The 17,037-nt window shown below is 41.8% G+C and overlaps 1 protein-coding gene across 1 annotated transcript in view; it reads right to left on the reverse strand.

The window, feature by feature from the left end:
• The window catches only part of PGM2L1 (phosphoglucomutase 2 like 1), a 52,520-nt gene extending 43,519 nt beyond the window's left edge, over nucleotides 1–9,001 (reverse strand). Inside the window, exon 1 of the mRNA XM_058305942.1 lies at nucleotides 8,545–9,001. Within this exon, the coding sequence (XP_058161925.1) occupies nucleotides 8,545–8,655 (111 nt within the window). The 5' untranslated portion in view covers nucleotides 8,656–9,001. The remainder of the gene's footprint in view (nucleotides 1–8,544) is intronic.
• Between the last annotated feature and the right edge of the window lie 8,036 nt (nucleotides 9,002–17,037).

Consider the following 17,037-nt stretch of genomic DNA (forward strand, 5'->3'; position numbering starts at 1 on the left):
CCAAAGGTATATCTGAACAGGATTTCTAAAAGCCTTGTAGAAAGCCTGAAGGAAACTAAACAAAAGTCCTTTATGAAAGGAAAAATACAGCAAAGAAGGCCCCAAATAACAAGCATTCATAGCCAGTCCACCTATTTTGAAAACTGTCAGGTACAAGAGAATGAAGGTCTTTCAAATATGTGTCTCTTCACTTTCAAGTTCATTTTTAATTTGAAAAAAATGAAAGAATAGAGAGTTTTCATTCAAGATGACAAACACTTACTTGCTTTCCTTATCTCCTGAGAACTCATTTCAATGACAGTAAAGGAATATTTTTTTAAAGGACTAATGCAGAAAGAACTGGGGGAAGGAATCAGCAGGTACTCCAGAATGGATGAGAGATTTCAACAAATTTCTGAAAGACAGTAGGCTAAAACAAAGCAGAATAAGCCAAAGCCTAAAATATGTCAGTAACATCTACGTTTTGTTCTACAGTCAAAATTAAATCTGTGTTTTGTCTTCACATTGATTCTCGAAGTTGACAACAATATAAGCACTAGGTTATGACCATCTAAATATTGTTTGCTGTAGACTCCAGAAGTGGGCTTAGATTAAATTTCCTTCTCTTCAGGTCCACTCTCATGAAACTTGTGTTATATAAAGATGTTGAATCAAATGGACTTTTTTCCCCATAGACACCACCAATTAATTGTTCAAAATCATGACCTATTTTAGTTTGTTTCATTCTTGAACCATAGATTTCTTAGTAGGGTTTTTCTCTCTCTTTCTACCCAACATAGATAGCTTTTCTTTTCTTGATGTTGATGACACAAGGAACATGCTATCTTCATCATATCACTACTAGGCTTCCAGCTTTTTAGTATTTGTGACACAGATGTTGCCTTCTTTTTCAAAACACATTACTTGAAGACCAACATGTATCTACTGCACTGTTTTATATGGGATTTCTTTTCACTAGGCTCCTGACTTAGTTCCTCAAAGTCCCAACTTCCCTCATATTTCCTACTTCCTTTTCCTAAAGGTTTCCTCAATTTTAACTTTCACACTTTCCATGCATTTTGGTGGAACAAGTGCAATTATTTTTTTTCTCTTAATTTCTAAGGGTTCATTCTCATTTCTTGTTCCTTTTTCAATAGCATCTTTTCATTATTTGGTGGAATAATTATCTCTTAAAATTTAATTTAAAAGTTTAAAAATTCTTATGTTCCCTGATTTATCTCAGTTTTTTTTTTCTGGGTTCATAGCTTTGTTTATCTTTGGCTTTTCCTTCTATGCCACTTGTTTTCTTCATACAGCTTGATTCTTGGTTAGACCTTTATATTAGCAATTTTTTCTAGGAAGCTAGTATGGTCTTCTCAGTTTTTGTGAATATTCTTTGTCTCCCCTTGAATAGAATGGCCAATTAGAAGCTCCGTGTTTGTAAGCTTGGCTTACTGTCTTTCAAGCTTTGCTAGCACTAATGAAATTATTTAAATTCTCAAAAGAATGACTAAAATTAACAGTAGAACTAGCAAAACTTATGAAAGGGTAGAAAACAGAGTAAGCAAGCTAACCTCCCATTTTTCATGGCAGGCATTTGATAGATAATATCTAAAGTTTAAAAATAAATTAAAAAGTATGATATTAACATATTATAATATAGTCTTTTGATAGTAACTACCAGAATAACAAAAAACAAAGTGTTAAAAATTGTGTCTATGTTGCAAATCAAGAATGAGAAGAAGCAGTTAGGAACATAGCTATCTATTACAATCCCTTCTGTACTCTTATTTTTATCATGAGCATAGTTTCCTTTAAAATAACTAAAAATGAATAAATAAAACAAGAATAAATAGAAATTGAAAATAAAAATTTTGGAAATTAGGGGATCAATGTAAGAAACCTGGAAATAAAAAGAAAAATGAATTTTTAAAAAAAATTTCTCTCCCCTCCTCCCTCCCCCCTGCCCCCTGCCCCAGTTGTCCATTCTCTGTGTCCATTCGCTGGGTGTTCTTATGTGTCCACTTCTATTCTTGTCAGTGACACCGGGAATCTGTGTCGCTTTTTGTTGCGTCATCTTGCTGTGTCAGCTCTCCGTGTGTGCAGCACTACTCCTGGGCAGGCTGAACTTTATTTCGCACTGGGCGGCTCTCCTTACAGGTGTCCCCTACACAGGGGACACCCCTGCGTGGCACGGCACTCCTTGCGCACATCAATGCTGCGCGTGGGCCAGCTCATCACATGGGTCAGGAGGTCCTTGGGTATGAACCATGGACCTCCCATGTGGTAGGCGGACGCTCTATCTGTTGAGCCAAGTTCATTTCCCAGAAAAATGAATTTTATTTCTAAAAAAGAAAATAAATTTAAACTTTCATTTATATGTACTAAATTTCTTGGAAGAGGGAGAATACTGTTGCCAAGGAGACCAAAGAAACTGTTAAGCTGCAAATTCAGCTCTTAAAAAAAATCCCATGACAATTTATTCTGCAGAATATTACACCATACCCTAGCTTTCACAATAGCCAATAATATGGCTTCAGTGAGGTCCTTGAAACTTGGTTTATGATAAAGCCATATGTTCTTGGGAAGCAGATGTGGCTCAAGCAGCTGGGTGCCCACCTACCACATGGGAGGCCCCAGGTTTGGTTCCCAGTGCCTCCTAAAGAAGATGAGAAAAACAGCATGCTGACACAATGAGCTGACGCAATGAGCTGACACAACAAGATGACACAACAAGGAAACATAAGGATGACAAAACAAGCAGGGAGTGGAGGTGGCTCAAGAGATTGGGCGCCTCGCTCCTACATGGGAGGTACCAGGTTTGATTCACTGTGCTGCTTAAAAGGAGACCAGCAGACACAGAGAACACACAACGAACAGACACAGAGAGCAGACAGAGAGAGCCAACAATGGGGGGGGGGGACACAAGGAATAAATAAAATAAATATTTTTTTTAAAAGGCTGTATGTTCTTGAGTAAGTCATTTTCCTTTTCTGAGTATAGGTTTCTTTACTGGCAAAAACATGGATAACTATTATCTAGCCTGCCTATCACCAAGGACTGCTGTGAATATCAAATGAGAATTAAAGCATTTACAAAGTTTGAAACACTATACAAATAAGTTCGAGGAATTGATATGATTCCAAAATTAATAAAGCCATATATGCTCTGTATACTTTATTGATTAAATGCCAAATCAAGTCAAGTATTAGAAAAGTATGAACAAAATGATTTCACATATACTATAGTAAAAATAAGATTGAACTTAATGGCAGGCCTAAGCTCTAGCACAAGCTCTAGTCCAGACTTCACCGCAAGTTAATCCAAATTTCCTCAACAGCTTTGGTTCTTTTATACAACGAAATTGGACTAGACCATCCCTGTAGAGGTGATTCCTGGGTGTATTTTCTATCATACAGTGATAATTCAAAAGGAACATTTACCACTTTTTAAAAATCTGTGTTGTATTTTGGTTAAAAAAATTTCCACCGTTGGACATTTGAAAATTACTTTTATTTCCATTCTCAATCCATTCATAACCCTAAGCTAACCTATCTTTTTAAGTTTACATTCTACTCTTTCTCGACATAGGCATCCATTCTGAGACCAGAGAGCCTTACTCATTATTACTCAAAATGCCATGGCCAATTCCTGTCTCCACACTGTTGTCATTATATAGGAAATGATGGGAAGCAGGTAGAGCTCAGTGGTTAAGTGCCTGCTTCCCATGTATGAGGTCCTGGGTTCAATTCCCAGTACCTCCTAAAAAAATTAATAATAATAATAATTATATATATATATATAGTTTAACATCTTTGCTGTTGTTACTACAGCTGGTTGACCAGCTCAGCACCATATTCCAGTCCCACCCTCCACTCTGCTCACCCAACCCAAACTTAAACAGTGCTTAGTATCTTAGATGTAAGAATGCTTTCAGAAAGTTAAAATTTACTGTGGTTCAGAAACTGGAAATAGCGGTCATGTTAAATAGAACCTGGCTTCTTGGCTAGCAACACTTATCTGTAATTTGACAGAATGTATGAAAGCATCAAAAGAAAACCAGCAAAAGAGTAAAAGCCTTAGTCAGCCCTAGAGCACAGTAAAATGAAGAGAACACTGGTAGTAGAGTTGCTCTGTGTATTGCCTGGGGGAGAAGCATCTTAATTCATGAATTGTTGGGTCCCAGTGGTAAGACAGTTCCATCATGAGATGGAAGTATCTACTTAACTTACAAGATGATGCTAATCTTTATGTCATGAATTTAACTCCCTGTGATTTGATTTCACGCTCAACAAAAATCTTCCAATTCTTTGACTTTCCATCTTTGGAAAGAATCTTTGCATCTATGGAAATGAGGGAAGTGGATGTGGCTCAAGCAATTGGGCTCCTGTCTACCACATGGGATGTCCAGGGTTTAATACCCAGGGCTTCCTGGTAAAGGCAAGCTGACCCACGCAGAGAGCTAGCCCATGCAGGAGTGCTGCCCCATCAGGAGTACTGGCCCATGTAGAGAGCTGGCATGGCAAGATGATGCAACAAAAAGAGACACAGAGGACAGACAATGAGAGGCACAGAAGACCAGGGAGCTAAGGTGGCACAGGAGACTGATCACCTCTCTCCCACTCCGGAAGGTCCCAGGATTGGTTCCTGGAGCCACCTAATGAGAATATGAGCAGACACAGATGAACACATAGCAAATGGACAGAGAGAGCAGACAATGGAGGGAGGGGGGAGGAAAAAAAAGCCCAGACTGGCAAATCCATTCAGTTATTATAGCTGTACCATAAATTAATACTAAAAATAGCATTTTGAATTCAGACATCAGTTTCTGTGACCTTACGTAGGATGAGTCCATCCTGAGACTAGGTACACTAACAAATTCGCCTGAAGGCTCAGGACTGGGGTGGGTGGTGAGGACCAGAGAGTCAGATCCTGGACTACAGTAAATTCACTAACAGAATGCCACCCCTTGGAAACTACATAGCCAGCCTACCAGACTGCCCCAATAAACACTATGTTGTTGCACTGTTTTCTTTTTAACACACATATACCTTTATTTATTCGAGACCATAAAGGCCTTTATGACCTGGCCTCTATACATACCTTTCCAGCTATTTTTCACCATGTCCTCTGAGCTCCAGTAGAAACAAATGTTCTAAGTAAATACATTATAGTTTTTCTCTCTCTCTGCTGAGAATAGCCCCCTCTCAATGTTACAGATCTGGTCTTAGAATATATGTCTATGTTGAGAAAGAGTAAAATGGCAAATTCAAGATAGGTGATGTTAGGATTATGAAAAAGGCTGAAGAAAGAAATAAAGACTAGTCTAAGCCAGTTGCAGGTCTATATTTTAATTAATTCCTAAAGTTCAGCACAAACACCACCTTTCTCATAAAGACCTTTTAAAGTACACCACCCCACCAAGGCTAAAACTAGCAATTTTGGTGACTGAGGCAAGGGGCAAATTGATCTCATCAATGTATAACTTATGATGTGTCTCCCCAAGGGAGGTATTAAGAATTGAGGGCATTTGGTAATTTGGTAGGCCCTCATTTCTAACTGAATTAACCAAGTGATAAATTCAGTTTCTTTTTTTTTTAAAAGATTTATTTATTTATTTCTCTCCACTCCCCCCGCCCCACCCCGGTTGTCTGTTCTCTGTGTCTGTTTGCTGTGTCATCTTCTTTGTCCACTTCTGTTGTTGTCAGCGGCACAGGAATCTGTGTTTCTTTTTGTTGTGCCATCTTGTTGTGTCAGCTCTCTGTGTGTGTGACACCATTCTTGGGCAGGCTGCACTTTCTTTCGTGCTGGGCGGCTCTCCTTACAGGGTACACTCCTTGTGCATGGGGCTCCCCTGCGCGGGGACACCCCTGCATGGCATGGCACTCCTTGCACACATCAGCACTGCGCATGGCCAGCTCCACATGGGTCAAGGAGGACTGGGGTTTGAACTGTGGACCTCCCATGTGATAGACAGACGCCCTAACCACTGGGGCCAAGTCCGCTTCCCAAATTCAGTTTCTACATGCTGAAAGATTGTATATGCTGTCAAAGTATAATGTAATTAATGCTATATGTCTGATCTATTTAAATCATTATTTTATAATTTTGTATTCTAAATATCAGTGCCCTGGGACATAGCCTAGCTTACCTATATTATCAAATGCATTCACTTCCATTCAGAGAGAGAGAAATTAAGTAATTAATGTTTTTATTAAATAACTATTAAGATTATTTTAATTATTCCTCAGTTAATGACACTTATTACTTGCCCCATTATAATTGTGCAGTGCTTCATATCCCCCTCTATTTTCTTTGAAGGTATGACCCATATCCATTTCAACTTTGTATCTATCACAGGTTCTCAGCCAGTGCCTTGTATGTATATATGTGTAGTGTATCTATATATCCACAATATTCATATATATAATTATAAACATAAATTAAGAATTTCTCTTCCATTTTCAGGTAAAGTTCTCATTCATTTTATGTGTCCCATTTTCATATGAATTTTTTCTTAACCATCTCAGTCCAAAGGCCACGTCTACTTCTGAACTCTGCGAACTGACTGCCTAGAAACCACACAATTGCCGCCAATATTACCTGTGGTGTTTAGAAGCTATATGTATCCCAGGAAAGCATATTCTTAAATCTAATCCATTCCTATGGATGTAAACCCTGTGGAAGTAGGATCTTTTATGAGGTCACTTTCAGTTAAGGTGTAACGCACCTAAATCAGAATGGGTCTTATTCCTTGTACTGGAGCCCTTTAAAAGAGAATGAAGTTCAGAGAGAGAGAGAAGAAAGCCACAGTAGCAAGAGGCTGAAGTCAATGAAATCCAGAAGAGAAAGGAGAGACTAGCAAACACCATCATATCACCAACAGCCAGTTTTCAGGAATAAAGCCTCGCCTTGACAATGCCTTGATCTGGATATTTTCCTGGACTCTAACCATAAGCAAATAAATTCCCATTGCCTGAGCCAAACAATTTCATGCTTTTGAGCAGCCTAGGAAACTAAAACATTACTCTAATATTATCTTTTTATATATGTATATACATTTTATTTCAGTTTATCCTAACATTATCTAGGCACAGCATAGACAATTAACAAATATTTATTAAGTCATTTCAATGAACCTTTTAAAAATCAATCAAGAGACTCATTAGGAAAAGTGTAGGTAAAACTGGCACCTAAAGAGAACGAGAGATCTCATATATGGCAACGAAAACCAAATCCCTATTGTTAAAAGGTCAAAGGCTCTGACATACATGACAGTTACTATAAAATTAAATTGTGTTGGAATACTACAAGCAACTATGAATTTTATGAATTTTCCTTTTCACTTTAGGGAAACATAAATGAAACTACATTCATTTATTGACAAATACTAATGAAAGCAGATGGCATTAAACAAAAACAATTAACTATATTAAAACACACAAAGAAAAAATTCATGTGTAATTTGGTTTTCCCTGCTGAAGATATTTACATATATATTCAGTCTGCAGTTTATGTCACTTTACCCTTAGCTCTTATATTCCTATTATGTTTCCTCCTCCCCAATAGACTAAAAGCACAAAAGCAATCTTTGAATCTTCACTTCTTTTGTAGCCTTCTACAACAAGGAACTGTATTCCCAGCAGGTATTTAATAAGTCCCGGCAGAATGGCATTAAAGTTACTTGCATTTTTTTGCAAACCTTATAGTACCATACTAATTCTTTGGTTTAGTGTTAATAACATTTTAAATGTATTGCCTTCTTTTCAACAAGTGCATTTTATGCACTTGCTAAAGCAAAAGCTTGGTTCATCCTCCTCTGGTGGACTCACCAGAGGATTCTTTTATGAGTGAGATAGCTGTATTTTAATTCTGACTCGCAAATCCATCCTGTATGCCTGTACAAGATGTAATCACTGCATCAACTTGGGAAGAGGAGATGCTGAGATGCTGAGGAGGCGTGGGTAAGGCAACGGACCATTCTTTATCAGGAACATCATATGAAACCTGGAAAACGTGGTTCTTTGAACAGAATACTTACAGAAAATAATTCCCGGAAAAAGGAAGAAATAAGAGGCAAGAGAACCGTTACCTCTCTCAAGAGCAAAAGGTGATACAGAAAATACTGGGGAGTGAAAAAAGACCAGAGACAAAAGGTGGAAACACACCAGATGAAAATTAAAACAGCGGTTAGAAACGTCCAAAAAGGGTGCTAAAAACCACTTCCAGGTTTGCAGAGAAGGAAGTCAAGGGAGAAGAAAGGGGAAAGGAAATAGTTGGGTGAAGGGTATAACTTACTATAATGACGATTAATTTTTTTGAGAGATGACACGCACGGGAAGGGGGGGTGCAATTTAGCTCGCGGCGAAAGGAAGTGACTGCAGATGTCCCTGCCCAGCTCAGACGGTCCAAGAGATAGTCTAGGCAAAGGTGGGGGGCAACGCCCGGTCCGCTCTCCCCGCCCCAGGCCCCAGCCCTCTCCCCTGAAGCCTGAGGAACCCTGGGTGGGGAACGGAGCCCGCGTGCGGGAAGAGGGGGCGGATGCCGCGCCGAGCAGGTACCCACCTTATCCCAACGGAGCCACTGCCCGATAGCCTTGTCCAGCTGAGGGTCCCCGGTGTGAGAGGGGGCGTGGAGCAGATTGGAGTTCAGGTCCCCCTCTGCGTGTTCAGCCATGGCAGCCAGACTGGGGTGCGCGGGCCCGGGGGGGCTGGCGAAGACGCCGACGCGGGGATGCCTGAGGTGCGCTCACCAGGATCCGCACACCCCCTCCTCCCTGAAGGGCATCGGAGACCAACCGCCGGGTGTTTGCTCCAGCTCTGGCCACAGCTTCAGGGAAGCGGGAGAGAGGCGGAGACGGCCGCCGGCTACCGACCAGACCAGCTCCGGGTTTCAGGACGAACTGACTGAGGCGGTCCCGCCGCGAGAACAACAACAGTCCCAGATGCCTGGGTCGCGGCCCGCGCCGCCGCCGCCCTCGCCGCCGCGGGCCCCGCCCCCAGGCCGCAGGCCCCGCCCCTGCCGATTTAAGCCCCAGGCCCTGAGGCTCGCGTCCGGGAGCGCGCTCCCGATGCCTCCGCAGTAGCGCGAGTTTAGCGGGGGAGGCAGGAGCTGGGATATGTCTCTTTTTCTATTTTAATATGCCTTTCTCCAGGCGTCTTATCCTTGTTACTAGCCCCACCGACGCCCACGCGTCCCCTAACCTCGTTCTACCGCGGGGCCATGCCCCCACTTTGCCTCGGGGCACGCGCCTGGGGGGCAGGGTGCGCGGCGACTCCCGCGCGGCCTCACGGGAGTTGTGGTTCGGTCCTTTCCCCCAGGCCCGCGGAGACCGCCGCGAGGACTACGCCACCCAGCAGCCCCACGCCCTCCCGTTCCTCAAAGGAACACCGACTACCTCGAGGCTCTTCCCCACGGACACGCCCTGTCCGTGCAAGTGATGCTGCGCAATGTGGCCCTAGGATTAGATTATATTAAACCGGGAATGACCGAGGGAGGGAACAACTGTTTCCATTTAGTGCTTTACAGTTTACGAATCGAGTTCTACCGCTTCAGTGGTTCTGTGAGGTAGGTGGGCAGGATCCGTCCCCATTTCACACACAAAGAAGAAACTGGCTCTCTCTGAGGTGAACTGACTCTCAAAGAGGCTGACTTCGTAAGTGATGGGACTAGCGTTCCAAGTAACCTCATTTCAGATCTCCTCGGACAACAGATCGTTTTGCTACCGTCGATTCGGTGTTAAGGGAGAACAAGACGACGGGAAAACGGACAGGAAGCTGTTAAGAAGAGAAGATGGGTCGGCATTTAACTATAATAAAATTAAGAATGTATCAACGTTACAAGAGAGATGTAAAGGGTAAGGGGAATACGTAGGAAGAAAAAAGTGGTTTTCCCTAATTGAAATTATCTTCACTTTCTCCTTTTCTTAGTCTGCCCTCTTCCATGGAATGCCCGTCTTTCAAGTAACAACTTGCAGTCAGGGAGCAGCTAGGAAGTGCTTTACCTGGCCGGCGCTCGCTGCTGCTGGCTTTCTTGGCTTGGCCTTCTTACAGTGGCTATATGCATTTGACCAGGTATCTTAGAACTTTCCCCCTAGACAGCTTTTTTTGTAAGGCAGGTGTAATGATATTTACACCATGGCTGTACGAATACTTTAGAGTACTTAAGGTTCACTGTTAAAAGACCTACTAGTTGCAAAGTATTACTTTCTTACCTTTAAAATGCCTTTTACCGTAATAGAATCCAAAGCACTAAGGTACAAAATTCCTGAATTCCTGAAAAATAAAATGCTATCGTTGGGCGTTAGAATTTTGCTAAGCAGTCAGGTATTTCTTTTGTGGAATCAGTTTCTTTTCATCACACAAAGCCTGGGAAACAACCATGTGTCCTTAAGAGAAATCCATTCTCCATTATCATCACCAAAATTGTCCATTACAAATATTAATTGAACATTTACTCTTTGCTACATATTTTGCTACAAGTCAAGGCTACAAGAATGTATGTAACTTAATTATTCATTTCAAGAAATAAAATCTGATTGGGGACACAGGATATCTGCAAGAAGAGATAGCCCATGATATATAGCAAATGCTTTCTGCAGACAGCTGTTCAAGAATTCAGTTCTGAGATGGCCAATAAAAGCATCACCAGTGAGGAGGAAACTGCACTGGACTTTGAAAAACAGAAAATAAATAAGTAGGGAAAAAAAAGGTAGAGGGTATTTGAAATCCGTAGACCAGTGGTTCTCAAAACTATCTCCCTGGGAATTTACAATGTACTCTCCTGGACACTGCCCCCTGAGATTCTGAATCAGTACATTAGGATGAATTCTAGGTACGTACATTTTAAACAAATATTTAGGTGATTCGATGGCCAAAGACATAGAAGATATAGGAGCATCAGCATCCTCTGGGAGCTTATTAAGAAATAAAAATTTTAGGCCCACCCCAGTTCTAGTGATCCAGAATCTACATTTTAACAAGATCCACCGATAATTTATATGCACATTAAAATTTGATAAGCAGTGGTTTTTATAAGACAGTTCTCTGACAAACACTAGTAAATCAACAGAAACTTTCAGGAGATGAAATTATGTAGGACAAGTATAGAAGGCAGGAGAAACACACATTTTAATTCAACACCAGAACCAATCAGCCTTCACTTTTTGCAGCAAGATCATGACTGACACACACTGGTTACCAAAAACCTTGCCCAGGGGTTTCAGCTTATTGTTTAGATTTTGAAGGGTATCCAAGAAGACTTAGAACTCATAAATCCAAGAACAGTATCCAAGTGTGTCCAGAAGAGGGAGTATAACGGTTTCCCTAGTAAGAGAAAGCTCAGAAACTTGTTTCTGTAGAAATTTGCAAAATGATCTTTTCTTAATTTTTTACCCTTTTTTTCTTTTTTACTTTTTAATTTGAAAGTTAACTGGTCACTCTAAGAAGGTTAACAAAACTATTATGGAACTATAAAATATTAGATTTGAAGAAATATTAGATTTGAAGAATGTAAATTTATATTCATGCCCTTATACAACAAAACTGATTGAATGCTTACCATGAAGCAAGCACTGTTCTAATTGCTAAAGATAAAGCAGTGAACAAAGCAAAGACCCTGCTCCCATGGGAATTTCATTCTAGTCAGGAAGAAGAAAATAAATAGACATGTAAACGTGATGATACATACTATGGTAAAAAATAAAGCAGAGTAAGTAGGACAGGGAATGTCGGGGTGGGAGGTTTTAAATTAGACAGGTGTTCACAGAAGTTCTAATAGAAGGAGTCACTTGAGCAGAGGCCAGAGGAAGTGAGAAAACAGGCCATATGAATATCTGAAGGAAGGGCATTCCAAACAAAAGAAATAGCAAATCACAAAACATTGAGACAGGAATATGCTTGTCATGTTCAAGCAACAGCAAGGAGGCTAGGAAGGTTGAGGTAGAGTGATTAGAGAGGAGCTGGGACCAGAATAGGTAGGCTCTGATGGCCTATTGTAAGGATGTGGATTTCACTTGGAGTGAGAAGGGAGGTATTAGAGTATTTTTGAAATGACACGATTGATCAACATTTAAAAGTCTCCCTCTGGCTGTATTGAGGGTAGCTTGTAGGGGTCAAGGGCAAAAACAGAGAATCTAGTAACAAATTACTACAGTAATCTAGGTAAGGGTAAATGGTGGTTTTAGCCAGGGTGCTACCAGTGGAAGTAGTGAGAAGGACAGATTCTGAATATATTTTGAAGATAATACTGATAGGATTTGCTGATGGATTGGAAGCGATAGCCAAGAATGACTGGGATTTTTTTCCCTGAAGAATTAAAATTGTTACTTTCTGAGAAATGAGAGATGAGACTGTAGGAGGAGCAAATTTCAGTGGGGTGAGGGTAGGGTAGAGATCAAGAGTTCAACTTTGGACATATTAACTTTGAGATGATTGTTAGACATCAAAGTGGAAATGTTGAGTAGGCAGTTTGATATACAAGTCTTGAATTGGGAGGGAAATGGGCTACAGACTTAAATTCTAAAAATATATACCCAAAACAAGAAGACTGGATGAAATTGCCTAGGGAGTGGAGGTAGGTAGAAAAGAAGGTCAAGAGCGGAGTCCTAGGGTACCGCAAGTGGGAGGAACCAGCAAGGGGGACTGAGAAGGAGGGAAATAGTCAAGAGAGTAATCTGTGAGATAGTGGTGTCAAAGTGAAGAAAATGTTTCAAAGAGAGGGTGTAGCAGTTTGATATGGTTATGATTTATAAAAATAGATACTGGATTATATTTGCGATCTGGTCTGTACCTGGATGTGATTAAGTTATGATTAGAGCTTTGATTGGGCCTCTTCATTTGGGCCTTGATGAGTGGGGACTCAGAGATAAAAGACATGGCAAAGGACAGAGTCGAGGGTTTTTGATGCTGGAGTTTGATGCTGAAGCCTTAAACTAAAGCCCTGGAAAGTAACCTCACAGAGGAAAGAGAAGCAAGCCCCAGGAAGAGAGGAACACTGAACCCAGGAAGAAGCAAGTCCTGGGAAGAGAAGAACTCTGCACCCAGAGAGAAGCAAGACCATGGAAGAAAGGAAGCCAGGAAGCCTGAACTCTCGCAGATGTGGGCAGCCATCTTGCTCCAACACGTGAAAATAGACTTTGATGAGGGAAGTAACTTATGCTTTATGGCCTGGTATCTGTAAACTCCTACCCCAAATAAATACCCTTTATAAAAAACAAACAATTTTTGGTATTTTGCATCAGCACCCCTTTGGCTGACTAATACAGAGGGAGCGATCATTTAATCAAATATTGCCAATAAATCAAGTAGCGTGGGGCTTTGGAATCAATCTTGCATGCAGCAACTTGATGTTTCAAAATATTAGAGATGAAAAAGTAGATTGAAGAGAAAATGAGAGGAGAGGACATGGAGACACTAAGTGAAGACAATTTCAAGGAGTTTTGTTTTATATTTTATTTTTATTTATTATTTCTCAGATGAAGTAGCCCTCATCTCTAGTAATGCATTTTAAAGACTATTTTACTTATTGTTAAGATAGCTGCATTAGATTCTTTTAATATTTTTACTTCTTTTTATTTTCAGCCTTTCTGTATCCTCATCTTTTAGAAGGGGCTCTTGAAAAACAAATAGTTAGATTTTAAAACTCCAGACTGGCAATTTATCTTTTAAAATTGGAACATTTAGTCTATTTACATTTAATGGGGTTATATATTTATTCGGGCTTAAATTAATTTTGCTTTCTATTTGTCCTGCTACTTCAAAGTTTGTGTTTTCCTCTGTTACTTGTGAGGCAAGTTAGCCAGGGAAATGAGAAGATGAGCCACAGCATGGCCAACAGACAACATTGCTAACAGACAACATGGCTGCAAGACCTTGCTGAGACCTTGAGTTTAAACTTGAGGTCCCAATTTCTCCTTCTGGACCTCCCCTTGGCCCCAGATATTCGGAACAGGCCTCACTATTGGCTCTCTTATTGGTGGGGTAGCCAATAAGAGCTGGGGCCCTCCGCTTAGCACTGGCAAGGGGGAGGAATAATTAATAGTTTAAATTAATTATTTAACTAAATAATGCAACTCTGCCTAGAGGAGCCCGCACCAAACCTGTGTGTATTTCCGTCCTTCTCTCCCATTTCTCAGCAAGCTTGCTCTTTTCCCCTATTTCCCAAAAAAATTCTTTTTACTGGCCTAATTTAACTGGCATGTTCTTAAATTCTTTAATGCAGCATAGGCAAGAACCTACAGGAATCCAACACTTCCACGGCCTGGTTTGGGGAGTCATTGCCAGGAGACAGAAAGGCAGTGGTACTCCCTGACCACTCACTGGAGACTGGTGAGTTTTAAGGCCTGTCTGTGCCCTTTTTTGGTTCTGCCATTTTAGAAGAGTTCCTGGATAGTTTCCCACGGGACACAAACTCTGTCCAGACTTCAGGCTCCCTCTCTGGAGGTAGCAGGGGCAAGTCCCCACACTGTGTAGATCCAAGCATTGTGGAAGTTGAGAGAGGTTCAACTATTTGTGTGTGGAAAGGCCAAGACTCAGGAATGATTTTGAGAAGGAAAAATGATTTATTGACGGCCAGCCGGACTCGGGAGCTTTCTGTTTCAAACCCAAGCCCCGAACAAGATTTTCAAGTTCCTTTTATACAGGGTGGGGAGTCAAATGGTGCTTTTATCAAAGAAAACTACTTTCTTTTTTTTTTTTTTTTTTTTAAAGATTTATTTTTTTATTTATTTAATTCCCCTCCCCTCCCCCGGTTGTCTGTTTTCTGTGTCTTTTTGCTGCGTCTTGTTTCTTTGTCCGCTTCTGTTGTAGTCAGCGGCAAGGGAAGTGTGGGCGGCGCCATTCCTGGGCAGGCTGCTCCCTCCTTCGCGCTGGGCGGCTCTCCTTATGGGTGCACTCCTTGCGCGTGGGGCTCCCCTACGCGGGGGACACCCCTGTGGGGCACGGCACTCCTTGCGCGCATCAGCACTGCGCATGGGCCAGCTCCACACGGGTCAAGGAGGCCCGGGGCTTGAACCGCGGGCCTCCCATGTGGTAGATGGACGCCCTAACCACTGGGCCAAAGTCCGTTTCCCTAAAAACTACTTTCTTTATTAGTTAAGTCTTTGCCTGCGTACCAGATAGGTTTTGAATTAACATATCGCCCACATTTCAGGTGAACTTGAATTAGCACCTTGCCCACATTCTGTCTGGATGCAACCTTGAATACACATTTAGTCTTACATCCTTTCTGAACATTCAAAGCCCGTATCACTTAACTGGATTTCTAGAGACTAGGCACACTTGGATACAGAATTAGATGATTTTGAATTTATGCACAGGCTATATTATATTTCCCATTCGAGGCCAAGTCCAAGTTCCCTTAAGTTTTGGCATCACCACCGTCAGTTTCCCTGGACTGACTGGTATGAATGTAGAGTTTGCATTGCTAAATGGCCTCCTGGGACTGGAGTCATTGCCATGGTTACCAAAGGCAGGACTGCAGCCTCTTACCATCCCATACGCCCAAGTCAGGACAGAGAGCTTAGGTTATCTCTGAAGAGACAAAGAGCCTCCCACACATAGCCCACATCACAAGGAAGTTCTGGGTGGCGAATAAAACTGGCTTTGAGACCTGACTGGGCATATGACATGAATCAAGCAGGAGTTCACCTGGAGTTTGCCAGGCCCTCTCTGAGTTCAGAATGGCTATCACCTGTTGTGTCATTTTCTTAGACCACTAGTTAACTCCTTTTAATTAAAAGTGCCTTTCATCTTGTAACTACTGCTGTCCTCATTTGGGTCTCTGAGATGCTTTAAAATGTCTTAGAATCTGAAAATGCATTTATTAGCAAGGCATGAGCTTCACCCACAGCAGTGTCCTGAGGCTTTGCTTCTTCTCCAGCTGGGGTAGGCTCTGAGATTGTCTCTGGGTGGTCCCTGAGGGTATTTGCTGACAAGTCACAGGACAATTAGCCTCTAGTTTTTTGTGGGCCTTAAATGTTGGGTTTAATTACAGACCTGGGCCCTTGGGAGAGGCTAAGAGGTGAGCTCACTAATAGCCAGCTCCTAAAACTGCTGCAAAGTATGCAAAAGACAGGTCCCTAGCTAGCCTCTTTCCTAGGGTCAGCTCAGCTTAGTTCAGTCTGGGAACCAGACCCAGATGCCCTCAAGACCTCTAAGGATCTAGGGATACTCAGATGCAAAGTTCCCAATCCCCAGAATGTGGGGCTCCCCAATTTCCAGGACACTGGCTTGGCAAGCAATCCGTTCAGTCAGATCTAGCGGTGGGAAGCCCCCAGACTGATGAATGCATTTTATTCCCCCCAGGATAATGGGCAGCTCTTAAATTGGAAAAGTCTAATCTTTTCCTGTCATACCACCTGGCCTCAGTATGACCGAGAGTGGACTTGGAATAGGACCCTGAATTCCAATTGAACCTGTGTGGGAGGGAAGGAGAAGACAGATGGAGCTGAGGGCCAGAGACCACAGGGTCATGTCTCCTTAAAGCAAGGGTTCTTACCAAGGGGTCCATGGTGTTGAGAAATAAAAAAGCATAACCTTGCAGAAAAATTTCTAACGAGCCACTCCTGCCCCTCGCTTCTGTAATCAAAGGAACCACTCCTGCCCCCTGCTTCTGTAAATCAGCCCACAAGAGTAAGACCTTGTCACCTGCCTTCTGCTTCTGTAACCCTGCTTGCGAAATTTCGCCTAGCAATGTATAAGCCAATGAACGAGAGCCATGCTAGTCCTGCATAAAATCTTATATAAACCTATGAAAACTGAGAAACAGGGCTCAGAATTTGGAGAGTGACTCTCCTCTGGGCCTGTGTGTAATAAATCTGTTCCTCTGCCTCTCTGAGTGCCATTTGGGTTTTTCTGCCTCTCAGAACCACTGGTTTTGCTGCAAAAGCGGGACAAAATAACCCCTGCCTTAAGGGGATGAGGAAATGTGCTCTATTTACTAAAATTCGCCCCTGGAATAAGAAATCTCCTCATGTGCCATCAATTATGATTAAAAGGTTCCTGGCTTTCCTAGCTTCCTGCCTATTTCCTTGTAACACTCCAATCCTTCCAGGGAAAA

The sequence above is a fragment of the Dasypus novemcinctus genome, chromosome 10, assembly GCF_030445035.2.
Source record: "Dasypus novemcinctus isolate mDasNov1 chromosome 10, mDasNov1.1.hap2, whole genome shotgun sequence".
NCBI lineage: Eukaryota > Metazoa > Chordata > Mammalia > Cingulata > Dasypodidae > Dasypus > Dasypus novemcinctus.